At 44.0% G+C, this 23727-nt stretch overlaps 1 protein-coding gene across 5 annotated transcripts in view; it reads left to right on the plus strand.

Annotated features, from left to right (window-relative positions):
* The first annotated feature begins 6432 nt into the window (after positions 1–6432).
* Positions 6433–23727, plus strand: part of Tmem245 (transmembrane protein 245) — a 76018-nt gene continuing 58723 nt past the window's right edge. The window contains exons 1-3 of one of the 5 annotated variants that reach the window (XM_085677131.2): positions 6433–7032; positions 17446–17563; positions 18901–19002. In XM_085677131.2, coding sequence (XP_085533257.1) covers positions 6466–7032; positions 17446–17563; positions 18901–19002 — 787 coding nt within the window. In that variant the 5' untranslated portion in view covers positions 6433–6465. The remainder of the gene's footprint in view (positions 7033–17445; positions 17564–18900; positions 19003–23727) is intronic. The other 4 variants (XM_087897116.1, XM_048420744.3, XM_085677129.2 and 1 more) reach the window with 4 other exon arrangements.

Genomic DNA, 23727 nt, shown 5'->3' on the forward strand with positions numbered 1-23727 from the left:
TCCGCTCCACTCTCTCACCCTCCCATTCTGCCTTCTTCCATGATCGCCATGATCCAAATTTATTCAGGAGATCTTGTCTTTTTCTACTTCCCGTGTAGATTAGTTCCATGTATGTCTCTCTTAGGGTCCTCTTTGTTGTCTAGGTTCTCTGGGCTCTGGGATTGTGAATTTTAGATTTTTTTTTTTGCTTTATGTCTAAAAGCCACTTATGAGTGAATACACATTATATTTGTCTTTCTGGGTCTTTCACTCAATATGTTGTTTTCTAGATCCATCCATTTGTCTGCAAATTTCAAGATGTCATTATTTTTTTTCCACTGTGTAGTACTGCATTGTGTAAATGTACCACATATTCTTTATCCATTCTTCGGTAGAGGGGCATTCAGGTTGTTTCTATGTTCTAGCTATGACAAACAATGCTGCTATGAACATAGTCGAGCACATGTCTTTGTGGTATGATTGAGCATCCTTTGGGTATATACCCAAAAGTGGTATTGCTGGGTCTTGAGGAAGGTTGTTTCCTAGTTTTCTGAGAAATTGCCATGCTGATTTCCAAATCAACGTACAAGTTTGCACTCCCACCAGCAATGCAGGAGTGTTCTCTTTTCCCCACAACCTCTCCAGCATAAGTTGTCATCAGTGTTTTTTATCTTGGCCATTCTTATAGGTGTAAGATGAAATCTCAGAGTTGTTTTGATTTACATTTCTCTGATGGCTGTGGAGGTTGAACATTTCCTTAAGTGTCTTTCAGCCATTTTAGATTCCTCTGTTGAGAGTTCTCTGTTTAGGTCTGTACCCCATTTTTTATTGGATTATTTGTTCTTCTAATGGTCAATTTCTTGAGTTCTTTGTATATTTTGGAGATCAGATCTCTGTCTGATGTGGGGTTGGTGAAGATCTTTTCCCATTCTGTAGGCTGTCGTTTTGTCTTGTGTGGCAACTCTTCTAATAATCACTATTTGAATTTCTGTTGTAACCTAATCATTGTAATTGTGTCATTTCATGAAACTAGGAGGCTATTAAAGCGGACAGAACCATTTTCTTGATATACAACTTTGGATAAGTTGACTGACTTTCTGAGTGTGTTTCCTCGTTTGTTTAAGGGAGATGGAGAGTCCACAAGACGGGGTGTTGTAGGGGTTAGAAATAGAGTATGTCAGTGACCTGAGTGATCCTTGGCCACAGGGTAATCAACTGTGCCTTCCCTTGCTTGCTTCGAAATGCTGTACGACTCGCTCACAACCACACAGACAGCAAGTGGCAACTCGGGAAACTGAATGCCTGTTGGTCTCTCCTGTGCTGAGAATATGTAGATGTGAACACACAACATTCTAAGTATCCTATGGGCTTCGTACAAAACCAACTTGTTTTGAGAATTTTCTCCCTGGCTGAGTGAGTAAGCAATGTCTGCCCCACCCCTTCCCCATAAGGCCCCAAAGACAAATCAATGTTCCAGTCCTCTGAGTTCACCCTGGTAACCAATACATGTATTAGGCTTACTTACAAAGCATGGGTGAGGGGTTACTAGTGGGAGCGTGGGTGACCCTAAAACAGAGGAACGGGAGGGCCGGCGTCCAGAATGAACAATGGCTGTGCAGATGAAACTCCTCTCAATGAACTTCCCCCAGCCTGGAGAGTAGCTCCTCTGGGAGACTTGTGAGCATTTGGGGTGGAACTGCACACAAATGACAGGGGGAAATGGCTAGACACTCGGGTGAGTGACCCCCCCCCCATTCTTCTGTGAGGGAATGTCCTCAGACAACACGCCTGACTGTGATGGTTTTATGAAGATGATGGTGGTTCTCCTGCAAGGGCAGAGGGCAGTGCTGTGCAACACAAGTACTTAGGACCCCTGTTTGTAGACACGCTTGGAGAACACCATGTTTGTAGAGACACAATGCCGACCTTAGAGGTTACTGTATTCATAAAGGTGAGTGTCTGGGACAGCAAGAGAGGACTCTTGGCAAGGAAGCATTTTGAGAGCTACTTTCAGGGTCTCTCCATACCCTGGGTCATAAACAGTAACTGCAAAAGCTATCACGATGAGAAAATACCTTGATTCATGTAACTGGAAAGTCAAGCGCTGCCTGGTCTCAGGGTCCTCCACTGCGTCCAGGGTGCCCAGGCAGCTGGTCTTCTCTGAGTCATGTGATGCCACCAAAGAGAAGTATGGCATTTTGGAAGAGTTACCTTAGAGCTGATGCCCCATGAGCTTGAGATTTGAATGGACTTGGGCCCTTTTTCAAATTTAGTTCTTAGATCCTAAAACCCGCAACACAGCACTCATTTCAAAAGGAATACGACACATTTTTTTTCCTAAGCAAAATGTGAGTGACTATGGCCTAGGGACATGTATTTGGGTTACCCCAAGGGACATATTTTAGCATGGACTTGGTTACAAGAGATTTTATTAGTCAAAGGTCAAAGAAAGTCATAAATTAGGGCATTAACCAAAAACGTTTAGTAGGGCTATAGGCAGGTAAGTTACATCAAAGAAGGAAAAATTCTACTACGTATTTAATTACTCTCTGATGACATTCATAGCTTTTGGAAGCTAGTGGGCTGCCAAAAATACATTTTAAAAGTTATTTATTTATTTATTTATTTATTTTAGAGACAGGGTTTCTCTGTAGGTTTGGCGCCTGTCCTGGAACTAGCTCTTTTAGACCAGGCTGGCCTCAGACTCACAGAGATCTGCCTGCCTCTGCCTCCGGAGTGCTGGGTTTAAAGGCGTGCGCCACCACCTCCTGGCTAAAGGTTTTATCTGATGGTCCAAAGGAAGTTAGGCTAGACAGGAGTGGGCAATAAATGGCTGTAAAGAGAGCACTAAAAATAGCTCACGATAATTTGGCTCTAAATCTGCAGTTCTAACACTCTGTTGCCACAAAGTCCTCATTGAGTGTTCAGCCTTGCACTCTTCAACACAGGCGTGGCCTTTTCTTGCTGTTCCCCTCCCCCACCCCCCACCCCCGCCCCAGGCCCAACTTTAGAGTTCTATATCTCAGTTGTTTAACTTTGCCTGCAAACAAAGGAATGCTCTTCGGGATGTGATTCCCAACCTGTAGGCTACAACCCCTTGGGTGTGTGTGTGTGTGTGTGTGTGTGTGTGTGTGTGTGTGTGTATGTGTGTGTCACATATCAGATATCCCACATATCAAATATTTACATCACGATTCACAAGAGTAGCAAAATTACAGCTATGAAATAGCAATGAAATAATCTTATGGTTGGGGGGTCCCCACATCATGGGGAACTGTAGGAAGGGGTCACAGCATTAGGAAGGTTGAGGACCACTGCACTAAGGTTTCAGTATCATGCAGTCAGCACAGACAGGCTGCTGGGAAAGGATACCCCTTATTTATTCTCCTGCTTGGTATACATTGAGCTCCTGATGTGGGAGTCCCCGCTGTGTGCTGTGATTACCACTAATGAATAAAGAAACTGCTTTGGACCTATAGCAGGGCAAAACTTGGGTAGGCAGGGAAAGCTAGGCTGAATGCTGGGAGAAAGAAGGGCAGAGTCAGAGAGAAGTCGTGGAGCCGCCACCAGAGTCAGACATGCTGAAACTTTGCTGGTAAGCCACTACCATGTGGTTATACACAGATGAATAGAAATGGGTTAAATTACTATGTAAAAGTTAGTCAATAAGAAGCTGGAGCTAATGAGCCAAGAAGTGATTTAATTAATACAGTTTCTGTGTGATTATTTGGGGCTAAATGGCTGGAAACAAACTAGTGGCCTCCCCCATCCAACAAGCTCCTATTCTGGATTATGAATATTGTTTGCTGTGTCAGCTCCTAGACACACAGAATTAAAGTAAGCCCAGTCCCTGTTCTCTAGGAGTTCTGTAGGGGACAGATACATCAACCAACTTTTGCAAGGTGAAGAAAACCCCAATGTACAGGGGGCCATACAAATACTTCTCATTTTTCACTGTTTCGGTTTTGTTTCTGTTAGAGTTCTCTCCTTTACTGGAAATCCTGAATGGTGCTTATCAGTTCTGATTGGCCGTCAGAATCACTTTGAAAGGCTCAGCAAGTCTACTTTCCATTGAGACGAGACTTGGGAATAGAGCACAGTACCATGGCAGGGCCTCTTCCATTTGCTGAACCCAGGCCCCAACACAATTCAGGCAACACTCACAGGCCTTGCATCCATTGGCTAAGAGTCTGGCATGTGACTTAATTTTCATGGGAACTTAATTTTTGTAATTGGCGAGCATTGCAGGTTTGAGAAGTCACTTGGATGCGTTTGGAGCCCCTTTTGTTAGAAGATGGGAAGCAAGACACAAATCACAGGCTATCTAAGCGGTGCAGGAAGACTTTCTTCCTCTAGTCTGAATGGGACCCAGATCCGCTTTGGCTCTGCAGGAGCCAGGCATTTGGGGGAATGGAATGGCAGAGGTCATCTTACACTAACAGACGATAGACTAGATTCTGTGGGGTTTGAGCCGCAGAGTGGCAGGGATGGTTGATTTTGGCTCTGAACAAATGTGGAGCACCCCCCAACTCCCAAATCCTTTTCAGACGTGAAGGCGATGCCTTGTTATGTAAAGAGCAGCTCAAGTCAATGATTGTGCACACCGATGGCAAATGTGACTATCGTTTGCGGTGGTGATCTCAGGAGGCCTGAACAAAGCAGTTACGCAGCTCAGTAAGATGTAAGCACAACTCAAGCAAACACTTGCAGGGCCCGGTGACAAGACCCAGACCCCGAGAACCAGGGGCCCCAAATCTATAAGCAAGACGGAAAGGAGAAAGGAATTGCTTTTTCTTTTTCTTTTTCTTCACTTAGCGAATGCTTTTTATCTCCAGGACCTAGTTAGCAACATTTCTTCCTGTGAAAACTACCTTATTTACATTAGAACAGCAGGAGAAACAGAAATTTCATGCTGAGATTAATGTGAAAATTTGTTGAAAACAGGAAAGAGCTATTAACTCGTATGGTGCAAACCTCTCACATTAAGTATCCAGCTAAGGAGCAAAGACCGGCTTTCCCTCTTTCCTGACTTCCCCTCTCTCAATCCTGTTCTCCCTTTAGGTCTCCTTCAGTCTCTTTCTCAAAGAAAAATGCTGTTTGGAGTATTTTATGGGAAGCAGCCTTGAATTCCAAAAGGCTTTCCTCGGGGCAGGAGCACCCTAAATTTCCCAGTTCTTGCTCTTATTTTCCACAACGACCCTGTAGTAAGAACTATGATTTTCCCCAAACAAACAAACAAAAGCCCGGCAGTGGTGGTCTTTAATCCCAGCACTAGCACTTGGGAGGCAGAGGCAGGCGGATCTCTGTGAGTTCAAGGTCAGCCTGGTCTATAGAGCGAGTTCCAGGACAGGCTCCAAAGCTACACAGAGAAACCCAGTATGGAAAAAAAAAACACACAAAACAACAACAACAACAAAATCAACCAACCAACCAAACAAACAAACAAAAGAAAACAAAACAAAAAAAAAACAACTATGATTTCCATTATCCCTTGCCAGAGAAAACACTTCAGTGGGGAGCAAATAGTGGCACCCATGACGAGACTCCTACTGTGTTAGAAACAGTTAATCGTGGGTACACATTATGGTTCTCTACAGAGCTTTACACAGAAGCCAGAGGATCCCCTGTTCAGATCAGTTAGCACAGAACGGAAGAGCTACACATAAGGGTACTTAGTGTGAACCTCACCTCACCCACTTGGCAGCTGTATGAGGCCAGGTACTTAATTTCTCTGTGATCGTTCTGCAAAATTCTCTGTGCTTTGTTTGCAAAACAAGACTAGTAACATCTCTGGATAGTCTAAGGATAAAATGAGTTGATAGGAGCCAACCTCCGAGATTAGAGACTATCACACGGCAATAGCTACTTAAAATCCTGCCATATACACGAGAGAGCACTTTAAAGTGTTTAAGAGCACGTATTACTACTCTTCCAGAAGACCCGAGTTCTAGTTCCAGCAACCAAGTCAAGTTGCTCACAACGACCTGTAACTCTAGCAGTGGGGATCTAGCGCTTCTGGCTTCTTTGGTCACCCACACACGTTGCATACACACGATTAAAAATAAGTATTTATTAAATAAATCAATAAAACTAAGTCTGAGCATCAGTGTTTTTAGAAATATTTTCAAAGCATAAAGCACAGCTTGTGTTTTCCATCTCTGAAAGCGTCTCTTTTGGGATCCTGCCTCCGGAAAAGTTGACATCAATCAGAGAAGGGGGTTTGTAGTGTTGTTTGTAGTGCTGTACTTTTCGTTTCCTGGGACCGTCTCAAAACTTGTTACCTGGTCCCTGAGGGACCACTGGGCCTGAGGGCGGAGGCGTTTGCGCTTAGCCTCTTGGGAGTTGTAGTTTCCCTGGGGTCTAGCGCACGCTCTGCCCGCAGCCTGGGTACTACAAACCCCACAAGCCCTCGCGGCACCGTCCGCCTCCGCCCGCGCTCCTCCGCCAGCTCGCAGCTCCCCGCCCCACGGTCCGGGCAGAGGCGCGATGGCCGACCGTGGCTGCGCTCCCGAAGCGCCCAGCCCGCGGGGCTCTCCCCGGCCGGAGCCTCGGGTCCCGCGCGCGGCCGGACCGGGCGAGACGCCGCGTACGGCGGCGCTGGCGCTGCGCTTCGATAAGCCCATCAAACAGGCTTTCTACAACACGGGCGCGGTGCTGTTCGTGTGCCTGTGCTGCGGGGCCGCGGTGCTCGTGTACTTCATCCTCGAGGCCTTCCTGCGGCCGCTGCTCTGGGCCGTGCTGTGCGGCACCTTCCTGCACCCGTTCAAGAGCTCGCTCACGCGCCTGGGCCGCCTGTGGCTGCGCCGCCTGCACCGCGCGCACACGCCCATCGTGCTGGCCGCGCTGCTGTTGCCGCTCTGCTTCGCCGACTACGGCGTCGAGGCCCTGGGCGAGCAGGCGCTGCGTCGCCGTCGCCTGCTGCTGCTGCTGGGCGCGGGGGGCCCGCTGCTCTACGGTCTCTACTGCCTGGGCAGCTACCTGGGCGTCCAGGTGCTGCTGGCGCACGCGGGCGCGCTCATCTGCCGCGGCCTCGACTACTTCAGCAGCCTGTGGGTGAGTGCGTGCGTTTTGGGGGTGGCGGGACCCGGGACGCCCGCGAGCAGGCGGCCGAAGGTCCTCCACCGGTGCTCCAGTAAGCGCAGATGACCGCCCTCCTTCCCACGCCCGGGAATCTTGGCGCGCTTCCTTTTAGAGAAGCGGGTGTGATTGGAAACCGGCCCACTTGTAGGGAAAAGGTCCCTTGGCTGAGAAGTGCTGACCCACTTTGCGCATCTGGCAGGCATATCTGGGTGTCTAATCCAACTTGCTTTTGTGCTGTTAGAGAAGCTGACTCTTTTTTACTAGGCTAGGGGTTAATTAGAACTGGTTAACTCGGATTTCTCAAGCTCTCAAACTAAAGCTTTGGTTTCATGCCAGTGATGTCCCAGAGTTTAATTCTTTCTCTATATATAGTTCGTGCGTAACTCTAGGAGCTTTCCGATAACTTTTTATTATGTGTGGGCCTTTGTGCATCCCCTCCAGTCCAGATTAACTGTGGACTGGTAAAGAGAGGTAGGTTATGGTTGAATAGCCAATTTAGAAACTTAAGAATTGAAAGGAATTTCAAAGATAATCCTAGAGACACATTTCCTGACTCAGATAACTCGCAGGCTAGTTTGCCCGCATATTTATTGGGCAATGTTAATATGAATTGGCTGTTTAATGCTTAAGAATGTTAATCGATAAAGTACCACAGGGGCTAAGAATGTATCGCAGGGATAGAGAAGATCCTAGCTTGCATGAGGCTCAGCGCGTACACACCTCATACTATTTCACTTTTATTCACTTTATTTGTTAATGAAATAAAATGAATATACCCTGACATTATTAAGTTACAAAATAGTCGCCTTTATTTGCTAAGCAGGTTTCAATTTGCCAAAGGTTGTTGGTAGAATGCTGACTGATCCCAGGATCATCAGTTCACCTCTTTGTCAGGTGTAAAGTGGATTAAACACGGGGTTAGGTACCCGGTCTTCGGGGTGCATATAACTGTATATGAGAATATTATTATTAGTGCTGGGGGTTGGACCCAGGGCTTTATGTGTGCTACTGAGTTGTACATTCAGCCTCATAAATTAGCATTTTCCTATTGGAACAGGCATACACAGAAGTAAGTGTACATTCTCACAGTTACAGGCCACAGGACCACACAGCGTGACTGCGTTATAGATAGATAGGTGGTGCACAAATCTATGGTGCACCTTTTAAAAGTTGTGCTGGGGACCAAACTCAAGTGTTAGCGGGCTCTAGGCAAGACTCAAGTACTGAGCTATACCTCCAACCCCATGGTTCACTCTTAAGTTAAATTCAGGGCTTGGAAAGGTAGCTCAGATTCCACGTGACCTGAATTCCTTCCCAGCATCCATGTTGGGTCATTGACAGCCTTCTGTAACTCTTACCTCCAAAGATCCCAACATCCTCTTCTGATTTCTAGATGCACCTGCATATACATGACTGACTCTTATGTACACATACATAAAAATAAATCTTTAAAAATAACTTTAAAAAGCCAGGTATATTGGCAATTGCCTTTAATCCCAACACTCAGAAGGTGGATCTCTGTGAGTTCAAGGCCAGAACTACGCAGAGAAACCCTGCCTTGAAAAATGAAACAACAAAAAGCAAACAAACAAAAGGCTTAAAAAAAGAGAGAAACTAAAATTATTGCCCCTTCATTGTTAAACAAGTCAGTTACATGGATTAAATTTCTCATATAAAAGACAATTATGTACTTATAAGAAAAGTCCTCAAGAAATTCAGACACGATTACAGATTCTGTAATAGTTCAGCTGTTGACAGGTGTCCGCCACTCAACTCTAGGAAATGAGAAAGGAAAGGCTTGCTTTACATGAAGAGCATGTGTTTTCAACTGGAGTAGGAGGTGGAGTTCAGATGTAAACTGGCAGGGATGGGAGGAAGCCGGGCATTTCTGCACGTCCCTCACACGGGGTGGAAGGACTTGAGGAAGTGAGCACTCGTGAAGCTGCGTGTTGAAGAGCCTTTTACCGAGGGTCCTCTTCATGCTTGTATTTACACGTGTTGAATTTAGGGGTTGGAGGGCAGACAATCCCATCAGTGTGCTTGTTTTTTTGGTGGTTCTGAGAGCTGGACTCGGGCTCTTATATGTGCCATAACAGGGTTTACCACTCCTACATCCACAGCCCTTCCGTGAATGCTACTGAAGACTCCTAGCTTGGCTGGTCACAGTGATGAGAGAAAGGCAGATGAGAAGGGGTTAAAAACACAACAAACCCATTATCAAAGGCATGTCTGAGCGAGCTAGAAGCCAGTGGTGAGAGTACTCAGCGCGAGAGATGGGTGCTTCCAGGTTGATCAGTGGAGAACAAGCATCCGCTGAGTTTCGCGGAAGCTGTGTGAGAGGAGGAGGGAGTGAAGTGAGGCCTGTCAGCCTTCACCTCACAGCTCTGATTGAGGCTTAACAGTTGCCCGGGCAGGGGCCTACTCGAAGTTTTCTAACTCATAGACCACAGTGTTTGGACTGCCTGGTACAAAACAGCAGCCTTTATGCTTTTCCACAACTTGTAAATGTGAGCCTGCACGAGGGAGGCAGAGAGAGAAGGTACCACGTAAGCAGACACTTTCGGTGACTGGAGAGTCATCCGTTCAGGTTCCAGCTTTTGTTTGTGTACTGCGTGCTAGGCCCTGAACTAGCTTCTGACTCTGGGACTGTTGGGTTGTTGGAACAGTCCTGTCCAGTCGGAGGGAGGGATTTCATATCTGAAACACTAGAGAGCAGTTGTCTGTTCATGCTCTCAACCTGTTGCTGACAGGCGAAGACCTGCTGTCATCAGAGCTCCCTGGCACCCTGCAGTAAGGGCGGAGGAAGTTTCTCCAAGCGCTTGTGTTTGAATCTTTAACTTAGAATAAAGACAAACTGACTTAAGTTTAAAGAAAAAGTCTAAAGAATATCAAAATTGGTCTAGTCACAGCCGTTCCCCTGTTGTCTTTGTTTATCCTGCTGTCGGTCTATGCAGCGTTTCCGTCCTGGTTTTCTTTCTATTGGTACCGCTGTTCGTTTTCCTCTGTTCCCAGCTCACGGTTTCTTCCTCTCTGCCCCCTTTGGAGTATTTAAGTTCTTTTCTTTACCCGGTTCCCTCCCAACACTGCCCTGGTTACAAGTGGAAAACTCCTCCTTCCTGCTAGCAACAGTTCCTTCTCAGCAGTCTCAAGTGTGTTAGTTAGAATATGGACTCATTTCAGAAGACTTAAGAAAGTCCATCTGACGCCCCATGCTCAGTGTAACTCCTCTGGTGTTGTGGGGTTCTGCAGGATAAATCGGAGAGCCTAATAGTGTCCCCTGCTACACTTCTTTTCTCTACTGGGAATCATTTGATCCCTCTTTCCCTTTGTTCAGACTTGTTGGGAGAGGGGGAGGCCATTTCTAGTTTGTGCAGCAGTAGTAGGTTTGATCTCTCCAAGGCCTGCCTCCCGTTTTTGTAAGGAAGTAGTGTTGGAAATAGCGAGGGCTGATAGATTTGAGTTATGAACTTGGCGATAGTGGTAACTTGCATTGTGACCTGTGACCAAGGCCTTATTCTGGGCCACTCAGCCCTCCCTAGTTGTGCCAAATGAAGGATTGGCTTGCCTGATGCCTCAGTCTCCTTGAGGTCTTGTTCAGGGTCACAAGGGTCACTAAGAATTGCATCCTGGCCAGCCTTGTAGGTCTACACCATTCCCCTTGGAAGCCCTTGTGAGGCTTGTTGCTGCCTGCCTGGTGGCAGCTGAGAGGAAGGTCCTTCACAATTACAGGTCTGGCTCTGAGAGCTCCTGACTCTAAGGACCCTGTGACAAAGAGAACAGTTTTCAAAATAGAGGACAAACTTAAAGGAGAAGGAAGTACTTGAAGCAGACGCTGCTCCAGCAGGGGTTAGGGGAGTCTGCCGCCTTCTGTCTGAGCGGGACTTAGGAAAGGGTCCGGGAAGATGGCTCAGTCAAGAAGAACCTGAGTTTGGACCCTCAGAACACAAATAGCAGCCAGGTGTGTTGGTGCATGGGGAGGAGATGGACCCTGGTGGAGCCTGGTGGCTTGCTCTCCAGCCAGTCTAGGAGAAACGGCGAGCTCCGGGTTCTGTGAAAGACCTGTCTCGGAAGAAGAAAACGTGGAGAAATGATGGAGGCCGGCATCCCTGAGCCGGCCTTTGTTCTCACACGGCCAGGTGGACCTCCATACACACATGTGCTTTAACACACTGAGCACTTACGTTAAATAACTTATGTGCTATTTAACAGAAAAGTATGCCACGTGTGGTTAGTTGTGTCTTGGAAACACTGCAACAAGCAAGACTGCCTTGCTTGGAGAGCTAAATAAATGCTGCTAAATTTGATGCAGTTTTATATAATGTCTCATGCACGGGTGCTAGAAGATGATTGGATTATGTATTTTGGAAAGGACACAGAATATTTAAGAGGATAAATGCGCCCTCAGGTCAACTGTGGTCAGTGATTTATGCCTGGGAGAAAAATCCCACACAAGCAGGTTTGCACATAAAGCTAAATGGAGCTGAAGTTGACTTCTGGGTGAGGGGATAAAGCACTGGGTAGAGCATGGTGGCTCTGTAATCCTAGTGCTTGGGAAACCAAGATAGAAGGATTGTGAATTTGAGGTCTGCATGAGCTACACAGTGAGATCCTGTATCACACAGAATAACACCCTAAAAGGAGTTGGCACTAGAATTGAAGGCTGGAAATCCAGCTCAGAGATGGAGCCTCTGCTTGCCCCTTGTGTGCAATGCCCTGGGGTTGTGCCAAGGCCATAACAACCCCTCCCCTCCAAACAAAACAGACGTCTATTAAATGTGATCACAGAGCAAATGTAAATACTTTTTATTAAGTTATTTAAAGATTGCTTGTGATGTGAAAAACTTCTCAAGGAAAGCATGCTTCTTACGTAAAGAGCGGTTAAGCAGCACAGAAATTTATATGGTAAAAGTTGTCCTCTTTCCTTCCATCACTCCTACCAAACAGATGCTGTTGGTAACTGACAGCCTTCTGACTGCATTTCTGAACCTGGGTGAACTTAGCAAATGTCTTTGTCTTAGTTTCATGTATACATACATAGACTATACTACAGAAACCCTTTTCTATCATACATATCTTATGTCATGATGATATATTAAAGCATGGAATGCTGTCTCTCACTGTCCTCACTGGGCTGTTATCCGGCCTCCTCTTGTGGACCCTTTGCTGTCGCCGCCCCTACAGTTCTTCCTGCTGTGCTGTAAATACTTTTGTCCCACATGCCTATGTTTATGACAGATTTTTGTCTATTCCAACAAATCCAGAGGTAATAATAAACAGCTTTAACAATGCATTGGTAATTATATTATCCAAAACTCAGGTGTGGTGTGTGTTCTGTCTTTTGAGCTAGCAGTATTTCTGTAAGTCTCTGAAGAAATACTTGAAAATGTCTGTATAACTATAGAAGGCCCAAGGAAGCACATCTTAAAGAAATAACATTTCTTTTTCTACTTATGAAAATATTAAATATGAAAATATTAAATAAAAAAAAATTTTTTTGTTTGTAAATTCAACAAAGACAGCAAGCATAAAGAAGTGCCACCCTGAGATCCAGCTGCCTGAAGACAGTTATTTTAATTTTTTAATTGTTGCTGAGTATATTCTTCATTATACTTCACATGCATAAATTTACACCCTGATCCTGAATATAGTCATCACACTTTTTAAGTTCTGAATGCGTTTCCATTTTTGGAGCTGTATTGCAAACGACACCTGAATATTTTGTATTTATCTGCACACTAGTGTTTCTGTAGAACAGTCCTGGAAGTGGACTGGGGAATTAAGTGTTTTAGCCTAAAGTAATGTAATCTGGGAGCTTCATGTTTACTGGATAAGAATAGCTTGCTTTTCTTTAGGTTGAAATTTCTCTTAGAAAATCTGAAATGTGCACTTTCTTTTCTTAGTGATGCAGATTCCTTGTAAGTACAGACACAGCTTCTTAGATAATCTGGAGATGTAGACCCTTTGTAGTTCTGCTTGCTGAGGGCAGCCGTTTCTAACTCATGTTCAAACATCATTCGAGATAGGAGCTTGCTCTGTTTTTAACCAGCTATTGGTTGCTGGAAAATTTTATTCTTATATCAAACTGAAATATGTTGCTTCATCATTTCCACAATTATTTCTGCACCGGGACCGCAGACGAAGAAGCTGCTTGCCTGTTCCCAGATGACTTCCTCCTCTGTCCTGACTTTTTTGTTAATCAACTTGACAGGCTAGAGTTAGCTGGGATGATTAACCTGAACTGAGAAAATGCTTCCATCAGATTGCCTCTAGACAAAGGCTGTAGACATTTTATTGATGATATGGGAGGACCCAGCCTACCGTGAGTATCGCCACCCCTGGGCAGGTGGTTTCGGGGTATATAAGAAAGCAAACTGAGCATGAAGTACTTCTTCATGGCTTGTGCTTCAGTTCTTGCCTGGAGGTCCTGTCCCAACTTCTTTCGGTGATGAACTGTGATAGCGAAGCGTAAGCCGTAAACCCTTTCATCCCCAGGCTGCTTTTAGTCATGGTGTTTTATCGAAGCAATAGAAACTTCAACTAAGACACCCATTATCTGAGAAGAGCTATCAAATGTTGATATTCTCTACTTTGTAAGCCAGAGAGCTCACCCGTCTAGCTATGTCTGAATCATATTATAGTTTTCTTTTGCTGTCTTAGTCTGTATTAAAGCTCATGTTGGTGCCGAGTTACATTTTTATAAGCAGACATTTATACATTGACTGCTGAATTTAGGTGCTCTCTCCCCACTCCGTTTTGAACATTGGGATATTGGACCTGAAAACACAGCTTTGAATTTCTTTTCATTAAATGAAATCTTCCTTAAATTAACACATTGTCCTAGCTGTGGGTTATGTTAGGCCCCGTAGGTTGGCAGTCCTCTGTCCTACTATTCCCAGGTTTGTGTAAGCTGTGGGTTTGATTAGGACTTTCCCAGAGCTTTGTAAACCTTTCCACTAACGAGCCCTTTTTACCTGAGAAAATTTTATGTGACCTTAGCTCTTGTAGTTTATAGGTTTATAGTCAATCATTTAGTGTTAATAAATTCCAAGTATATTTAAATTTTATTTTATATGTATGAATGTTTTGCCTGCATGTCCTATGTCTGTGCGCAGCATGTGTATGGTGCCTGTGGAGGCAGAAGGCAGAAGAGGATGTCAGATCCCCTAGGACTGGAGTTACAGATGGTTCTGTGTTACCATGTGGGCAGTGGGAATTGAACCAAGGTCCTCTGCAATAGCAGCCAGTGCTCTTAACCACTGAGCCAACTCTCTAACCCCATAAACATATCTTAAGACAATTCTTTGCTGTATATATAACCTTAGTCATTTATTAAAGATAAAATCAAATTTTTGTACTAATGAGATGAGTGTGTTTAGTTTATTTTTTACGTAGAGATTTAAATCTTGGTCAGATGTTTAACTGCAGGCACAGCATCTTCGGTGTTAAGAGTTGATTGATATTCTGATTTTATGGCCAGTGCTGAGAGTGTCGCTTTGCTTAAGTACACAGTGCAAATGCCAAGGCTGTTTTGTAGGACTGTAGCAAAAACTGCTGGACAGTCTGGCGTAGACTCAAACCCGTATCACCTGAATTTATTTATTTATCTTGTTTTTAGAAATTGGTCTACAACTCAAAGAACAGTTTTAAAAATAAAAATCCTAACAGTGCACTCCACAGATAGGATGGTCCGCTACCTACATGCTGTGGAATGAAGGCAAGAAAATACTTAAAAAGTCGCTCTTTTTCCAGAGCTAAAAGAAGTTTTGTGGGAGAGCAGTGAGCGCAAGTGTGCACTTTGGCTTAATGAGGTCATGTGACTTCACGGAAGGGAACACCTCAGGCTTGTATGGATCAGATTTTGGGTTACGTTTCCATGGTTGCCTGTTCAGAGCCTGTGCTGTCAACAGATTTCTCATAGCCCTCACAGTCATTTCTGGATCACAGTCCACAGGTTTAGAAGCTGGGTTCTAGGTTTGCCGTGGAGTGGCAGGACTCGTCCCGGGGACTGATGGCCGCTGTGTGCAGTAGGGCTGAAGTCCGTTCCTTCCTGAGGGTCACCCTCCGTGTGCTTTCATTTTCCAGCACCACTGACGACCCTGTGCTCACAAAGCTGACTGCTAGGGATGGCTGCACGCCCAGAGGACCTGGGTTTGACCACCCACGTGACAGCTCACAGCTGTCTCTAGCTCCAGTCCCAGGGGATCCATAGTACACAGACATACATAGAGGCCAAATACCCATACTCACAAAATAAAACTTAGGGGAAAAAAAGAGGAAACCAAACAAACCAACTTTAGGCTAGAGGGAAGGCTCAGCAGCTGGGAATGTTTACTGCTCTCTGAGAGGACCCAGTTCTTAGTGCTTAGCTCACAATCACCTGTAACTCCAGCTTCAGGGCGTTTAAAAACCCTTCTGATCTCCAAGGGCTCCTGCACACCTGTTGTCCACAAAACCTGTATAGGCGTGTGTGTGTGTGTGTGTGTGTGTGTGTGTGTGTGAATTCTAATTCAACTTCAGACTGTAGACAAGTCCTTTCTCTGGTGGGACACTCATCTAGAATGTGTGAGGGCCTCATTTCAAATCCCAGCATGCCAAACAGCAACTCTCCCTCTCCCCAGAAATTCAGTATTTAGCAGGAAGAGGCAGGAGGATCAGCACTTCAAGGTCAAGTTCCAGGCTTTGTGAGACTCTGTGTCAAAAAAGAAAAAACAAGAAGAAAAGGAAAAATGTCTCCTGTTCATTAACCATTAACTGCCTAGCACATTTCTCTTTCCTTACCATGTTGTAGTTTATTATATATGTTTTCTATCTCAATTTTAACTTAATACTGTATTGGATATTTAAAACTGAGAGATCTTTTTTGAAAACAATACTCTAAGTCTGGGGAGTGACTCAGTTGGAAAAGCGTACAAGCTTGAGGACCTGAGTTGGGATCCCTGGCACCCATGGAAGAAGAGGGGCGTGCCAGTGCGTTCCTGTACTCCACCAAGGCTGGGGTGAGGAGGGCGCTGGGAGAGCCCGCTGTACAGGAAAGATCCCTGACCCTCACAAGTACTGTGTATATGCACCACACCCACAGTCCCGCCATACCCAGTTCAATGGTATTTGAACGGTATTCACAACCTGTATTTGTGAATCACCATAGTTAATCATTTCTCCATCAGTCTTTTAGGTCATCACTTCTCATCAGTTCTGAGGAATTTATGTCAAAAGCTTTTTCAGATTCTGCCATTACTTTGTAAGGATTAGTTCCAGGTCTAAATTCATGTCCAAGTCTGTGTATGTTTTAAAAACTGGGTTACTTTTATTGATAGGTGATACCAAAATAACACAGAGGTCTGGACGGCTCCCCTGTCTTTTGTGGTAATCCTATTTTTGAGGTTTTTTCCTTTGTGCTCTGAATTAGATCATTAAGTCCTTCGTTTTAACTTTAACATTCTTCCCACCCCACCCCCCCAGGTCAAGCCATACTTGAATTTTACTTTCACAAACTCGTGTTCTTGTGCTCAGATTGCTCTTTGCAAGTGTTGTCTGAGCACTTTGTTACTTTACACATCGGCAGCTGTGATGCAGATTTAGTGATGGGCATTCAGCTGTAGGGTAGAGGGATGGGGGAGGGGACCTGACTACTTCTGTTTTAAACGTTTACTGTTTCTTCTTGTACTATTTTTTCTGATACCCTTTTTAACTGGAGTATATAATTCTAGGTTAGGTTTGCAATATCTGTCACTTAGCTTATCAGCAGGCCCATACTTCAGCTAGTTCTTTTAGTTTTAAAAACGACTTGTACTAACATTTATTTATTTATTTATTTATTTATTTATTATGTATACAATATTCTGTCTGTGTGTATGTCTGCAGGCCAGAAGAGGGCACCAGACCTCATTACAGATGGTTGTGAGCCACCATGTGGTTGCTGGGAATTGAACTCAGGACCTTTGGAAAAGCAGGCAGTGCTCTTAACCACTGAGCCATCTCTCCAGCCCTCGTACTAACTTTTTATAGGTTAAAATATGGGATCTTTTTACCTGTTTCTTTTTACTCCCCCAGCCATTAATCAACAAGAACTTGTAGGAATTCCACAAGACTAGTTTTAATTTAAATTTGTTGCTTACATACTAACTATTATATCTTTTAAAAATGTTAAGCGGATTTTGAACTTTAGTATGTATGTCTTAAAATAATGTACTTTATTAATTATTTAAGTATCACTGCCTGAGTTTCAAATGCCTATCTGAACATATCCAAATAGAGAGGGGAGGCCCAGGCACGCCACACGCAGCCCGTCTGTGTGGTGTTCAGAGTGCTTAGACTCAACAGATATTGTAGAACATGTGTTCTTTGCCGTATGTATTTTACACCTGTGTCTTAATTCATTTATTTAAGATCTGGACGCTGGTGGTTGGCTATGTGCTGATGGTTTCATTCAAGTGGAATGCAAACACTGAACGCTACTTGAGAGCAGTTGCGATTCCTGTCTGGATGATACTGCTTTTTCATATAGGTGGGTCCTTTCTAATTCTTTGTGAACAGTTGCCCTGTAACTGTAGTTTAAGGTCAGCAGAGGCTGACCAGTGAAAATGAGTTCTTTAACAGAGTCTATAGAAAATGTTGAGCTTTGAGCTTTCTCTAATCTTAAGTAAGAGTCTTAGTTTTTGTTGATCTTTAAGTTCCTTATGCATTCTTTTAGTAAGTCCTTGAAGGATGAGTGTGCCTCGGACTGCAGTCACAGTGACCCTCTAGCTCATTCTGCTCTGGGCAGACTTGGGGAGGAGATAGATAAGCCCCCAAGGATGATAAGAGTCTTGTTGAAGGACTGGGGATTTTTAGTCTGGCTAAGAGGAAGGACCTGGGACAGGAATGGGGGAGGACATTGGGCCAAAAGAGTGCGTGAAATATGCAAGCCACTTCCTAAGAGTCAAAGGACTGCCCATCTTGTGAAAGAGTGACTTAAGCAGCTCCCTGATCATGAGGGAGAGATGCCAGAACTTCAGGAAGCATCAGAAAGACAGTTCCATGTCAGGCCTGCTCAGAGTCATAGGTTTCCTGTCCTGAGGAGCAGCTCACTCTTAGCTGGGTGGGGATGGTGATAGTGGTGGGGTTGGTGCTGCTGCTGCTCTTGAACGGCTTTTCAGCATGACTTACAAGATTGGGCAAGACATATTTCTAAACCTGAGTTGATGGGAATAATAGGTTCTTTCTAATTTAAAAACAAAATAATCGAGCAACCTAGAGAAGCAGGTGGCTGAAAGTAGCTTTAGAGTCAACCTTCTTTGTAAGTTGTCCCTCCTTCCCCCCAAGAAAGCAACAGCTAAGTCCAGCTGGCTCTGATTTTAAGAGGGCTGTACTCTATAGAATTGTTGAGTTGGCAGCATGAGGTTTATCTGCAGGATGTGACTCAGGGTGAGTTTGCAGAAGGCAGAGGAGGGAGTCCCATGAAAACTCAGGGAAGGCAGGTGCTTAGGGATTAACTGTATGCTGTGGGAGCTTTGGCTGTAGCCTTCGGGTTTGTTGGGCCCTTTAGGCTGGCTCCCCGGCTTCAGGATCAGTGCCTGACTGTTTGTCCTAGTATCAGGTGCTGCATAAGTTGAAATTGATTTTGGGGTGACCTGAAACCTGTGAGGGGTGTGTCTGGGTGCCTGTAATGGGCTAGGGATTGACCTCTTAAGAGTAGGTTGGCACATACCTTGATCTTTGAGAGAATGAACAGAACTGTCCTTGAGGTGGGGTTTACCTGCAAGTGTCTTTTAAAAAGCATTTTCCCCGTGGAATGATTTCTTAATTGGCACGTATATCAAAATGCTCTGTTAACTAAGAATGCTAATTCTTAATGATTTTCAGCATCACTGGCTGGCTCATGGAGAATCCCAGTATTCCTGGTTATTGTCTTCCTGATGTCTGTGGGCACCCTTTATGAAAAACAGAATGGGAAGGAGTCTGCTGGTAAGAATCAGCCTACTATGAGTATATTCTTAATATTTTGAGAGGATAACTGTCTCTATCGCTGTGATAAACACCATGACCAAAAGCAACTTGAGGAGGAAAAGATTTATTTCATCTTATAACTCTCAGGTCAAAGGTCACACCCTATCACAGAGAAGTCAGGATAGGAACTCAAGGCAGGCGCTGATGCAGAGGCCGCAGTGAGCTGGCTTACTCTCTGTGACTTCTCAGCCTGTGTTCTGATATAGCACCTGACCACCTGCCCAGGAATGGCAGCACTCACAGCGAGCTGGGCCTCCCACACCAATCATCGATCAAGAAAATGCACCACAGTCCAGCCTGAGGGGGAATCATCTTCCCAATGATTCTACTTTATGTCAAGGCATAAACCTAACCAGCATGATAACTTACAAAGAAAAAAAAATCTAAGGCGAAATCTCCTTGAATATATTTAAAAACCTGAAATAGTTTTTAAACAGAAAATCAAATTATCTAAAATTTTAGGGTTTTTTTAGGTCATGATCTGATTTTTTAAAATATTTATTTATTTATTATGTACACAATATTCTTTTTGCATGAATGCCTGCAGGCCAGAAGAGGGCACCAGACCTTATTACAGATGGTTGTGAGCCACCATGTGGTTGCCGGGAATTGAACTCAGGACCTTTGGAAGAGCAGGCAATGCTCTTAACTGCTGAGCCATCCATCTCTCCAGCCCTCATGATCCTATTTTTGTATCTTTTTATTATAGTTAACATAAATAAATAAATAGCCATTAACTATTATAAAATGGCATTTAGTTCTTGCCCAGTACTGACTGTATACCCATCATCCCTATCTAGTTTTGCAGTATTTATCACTCTGAAAGGAAACCCTGTGCTTGGGTTCCAGCATACAGACAGAACACACTCTGTTACCTGTTAACCTTCCTGTACATAGATTCCAGCATACAGACAGAACACACTCTGTTACCTGTTTCCCTTCCTGTACATAGATTCTAGCATACAGACAGAATACACTCTGTTTACCTGTTAACCTTTCACACATATTTGGGTCACTTTCACCTTTCTGATATCGTGAATATCAGTGCTTCTATGAAGCATTTGTGTACAAGAAACTGTTTATTCTTTTAAAGAACTTGAGTCTCTTAATATGCTTAAATCAATACGTAAAAATATAGTGTACATATTACGAGGTGTCATATAATGCTGTGATGTATGTATGTCATTTGAATTTTGGTTATTCACTTTAGAGAGGATTCCTGGGTAATGGTAATTCTGTGTTTAACTATTTCAGGAACTGTGAGGCTACTTCCAGGGTAACTCAGCAGTTAACATTCTTCTACCCTCAATAACATTTCCTGCTTGCTCTGGATAGCACCAGTCCAGTGTGTAGGGGCTTCTTACAGTGATTTTTGATTTGGGTTTTCTAATGACTGGTGGTGTGAGCATCTTTTTATGCATCTGCTAGTCGTGGAGAAATGTCTGTTTGTACTATTTGGCCTTTTAAAAATTAGGTTGTCTTTTGTTGCTGAATTCTTTAAATATCTTGGATACTGAGCAGATACATATTCTGTAAATATTTTATTCCATTGGTTATCTGAGTTTTTTGGTAACTTCCTATTAATTTAGTGTTTCAGAAATTTTTATTTTTAGATATGTATATCTGTGTATGGGTTTGTGCATCTGAGTGAGGTGCTCAGAGAGACCAGAAGAGGGCATCAGATCCTCCAGAGCTGGAGTTACAGGTGGTTATGAGTACCCTGAAGTAGGTGCTGGGAACTGAACTTGGATCCTAGAAGAGCAGTATACATGTTCTTAATTGCAGGTTCATCCTCCAGATACTTTCTATATTCTCTCGCTCTCGCTCTCGCTCTCTCTCTCTCTCTCCAGGATTTCTCTGTGGTACAGTCCTAACTGTCCTGGAGCTCACTCTATAGACCAGGCTGACCTCGAACTCACAGAGACCCACCTGCCTTTGCCTCCTGAGTGCTAGGATTAAAGGTGTGTGCCATCACTACCCGGCCAATTTTTATTTTTAAAGCCCAGTCTTGGTATTTTTCTTTTGTGCTGTTGTCATATCTAACAAACTTGGCTATATCCAAGGCCATAAGTATTTACCCCTTGTTTTCCTTTTGGAATTTTATATTTTGTCTCTTATATTTAAGCCATTGATCAGGTGTCAGTTGCTTCTTGGATGTAACATGAAGTAAGTCCACCCTCTCTTTGCATGTTTGACTTCTAGTTTCTCCCAGCACAAGTTGCTGAAGTTTTTTCTTTTTTTGAGTGGTCTTGGTAGCCATGTGAAGAATCATTCGAACATGGTTTATGCCTACACTTTTGTTCTTCCTTGACTTTGCTGTTTGTCCTTATGCCAGTGTTTTGGTGAAGTAGGAGTATAAGTTCTCTAGCTTTCTCTTTTTTTCCAGGCTGTTTTGGTGGTTTTGATTCCCTTCATTGCCATGTGAGCTTTAGGATCATTTTTTTTTTCTATTTTCACATAGTAGTCTGCTGGAATTTTGATAAGATTGTTGAATTCATCGGTAATTTGGGGAACATTGCGTTTTTTTCTCTCTTTCACACAAACACAAACACACATACACACACACACACGCACACACACATTCCAGTAATCAACCTCCCAGTTCATGAGTCTGGAGTGCATGTCCATGTATTTATTCTTTAAGATCTTCATGTAATATTGTGTTTAAGTGTTGTATATTCCTGGTTTAATTTATTCCTTATTATAAAAAGTGCTTTCTGAGTTTCCATTTTGTATGAAATGTAATATATTTTGTATTATGCCGATACTGTACCCTTCATCTCTGCTGAATTTATTTCTTGGCGTCAGTTTAACTAAGGGTTCTTTAGCACTTGCTAACTAATGCTTTTGTTTTTAAAGGTGTGTGTGTGTGTGTGAGAGAGAGAGAGAGAGAGAGAGGGAGGGAGAGAGAGAGAGAGGAAGAGAGAGAGAGGGAGAGAGAAGGAGGGAGAGAGAGAGAGAGAGAGAGAGAGAGAGAGAGAGAGAGAGCGAGCGAGCATATGTGCTGTATGACGCAGGTGCGCAGGTGTCCAGGGGTGCCCCCGGAGCAGACGTTTCTGTCGTTGTGAGCTGCTTGACATGAGTGCTGGAAACTAACTCTTGCCATTTGCTTTTGACTCCTGATCCATCTCTCCAGGAGCTGTTCGAATTTCTTGCCTGGCTTTACTCTAGTAAGCCTTTGTCTGAAATAGTTTCTTTAATAACCAATGGTAATAAAAAAAACATATTCATAGCATACAGAGGAGAATCCCACATCAATTAGGCTTCTGGATTTCGTTGGGATTCAAGCCTACGTTTGTTTGGTTCCTGGGCCCAGAAACTGAGTTTATTTCAACAGTTCACTCTAAACTCAGGAGCTCGACTCTTGGGCCTTGGGAACTCTTGGGTGGTGTTTCCTAGGACACTAAAAAATGTAGGGGGGAAATGTGTTCTCTCACTGAATAAGAACTTTTAGTTATGTATATAGGTGTTTTGCCTGCATGTTTATCTGTATACCATATGCATGCAGTGCCCAAGGACCAGAAGAGGGGTCAGATCCCCCAAACTGTAGTTATAGATGGAGACATAATGTGGGTGCTGGGAACTGAACCCAGGTCTTTGGAAGAGCAGCCAGTGCTCTTAATCACTGAACCATTACTTCAGCCTTTTGAGGTACTTTTGAATGGGCTGTCTTTAGCAATCCATAAATAACAACAGCAAAATAAACAAACAAATCCCACACAATCCAAATAAATAAAACTAAAATGATGGTGCCTCCCTCTGTTGATAAAGATACTGCATTTCAGAGGTTGAGGCACCTCCAGTCACACAGTGGAGCTGTGGTTTCAGCCGAGGTCCTTGACCCTCAGATCCATGTTCTTCTCCTTGCCTTGGCACGTTGACCAAGCAGGCATTAGTCATAGTGAAGGTGTCAGCAATTGGCCTTCCTGCCCCAGCTGTAGTCCTTATCACCTTTCTTTTCCACGTTAGCCTGGTTGACTCATCCTAAGTCCACCACTTCTGCCCACTGCACACTGTTTCACTTGGTAGAAACCTTCTGCCTTAGCCTTGCTTCTTCTTTCATTAGACTACTTCTTGGTCTTTGCACAGGCTGGGCGATTATAATGAGATAACAATGAGGGTAAAAAGTTTGATACAAAGTGCTAACATCTGGTGTCCTACCTTTTCATTACAGTATCTCATGACAACTCTTAATACTACTTGTCCTTGCTACATGGCACCTCTTCAATAGTATTACAGTGACAGTTATATTTCAATATGAACTAACACCACCCATAGAAAAAAGTGTCACCGTGTTCCCTTGGTTTTTAGAGACACAAGAACTCTGGCATTATTCTTTCTAAAGCAGGAGGCCCTGGCAGTGTGTAAACATCCTATCTTTTGAAGCAATCCAGTGAGACTGATATCATATTGTATATGTCTGATACTTGGCTTCAGGGATTTGTTCTGAATATGAGAGATGGCTTTAAAGTAAGAAAAGCCAGGCCTGGAAGGTGGCTCAGTGGTTAAGAGCATACACTGCTTTTTCAGAGTACCAGAGTTTAGCTCCCAGCACCCACATTAGGCGACTCACAACTGCCTATAACTCTGACTCTGCTCCATGGGATCCAATGTCTTCTGGCCTCTGTGGGAATCTGCATTCATATGTATTCTCTCTCCCTTTCTCCCTCTCTGTCTGTCTCT

This window comes from Myodes glareolus, chromosome 16 (genome assembly GCF_982192425.1).
Source record: "Myodes glareolus chromosome 16, mMyoGla1.1, whole genome shotgun sequence".
NCBI classification, from domain to species: Eukaryota; Metazoa; Chordata; class Mammalia; order Rodentia; family Cricetidae; genus Myodes; species Myodes glareolus.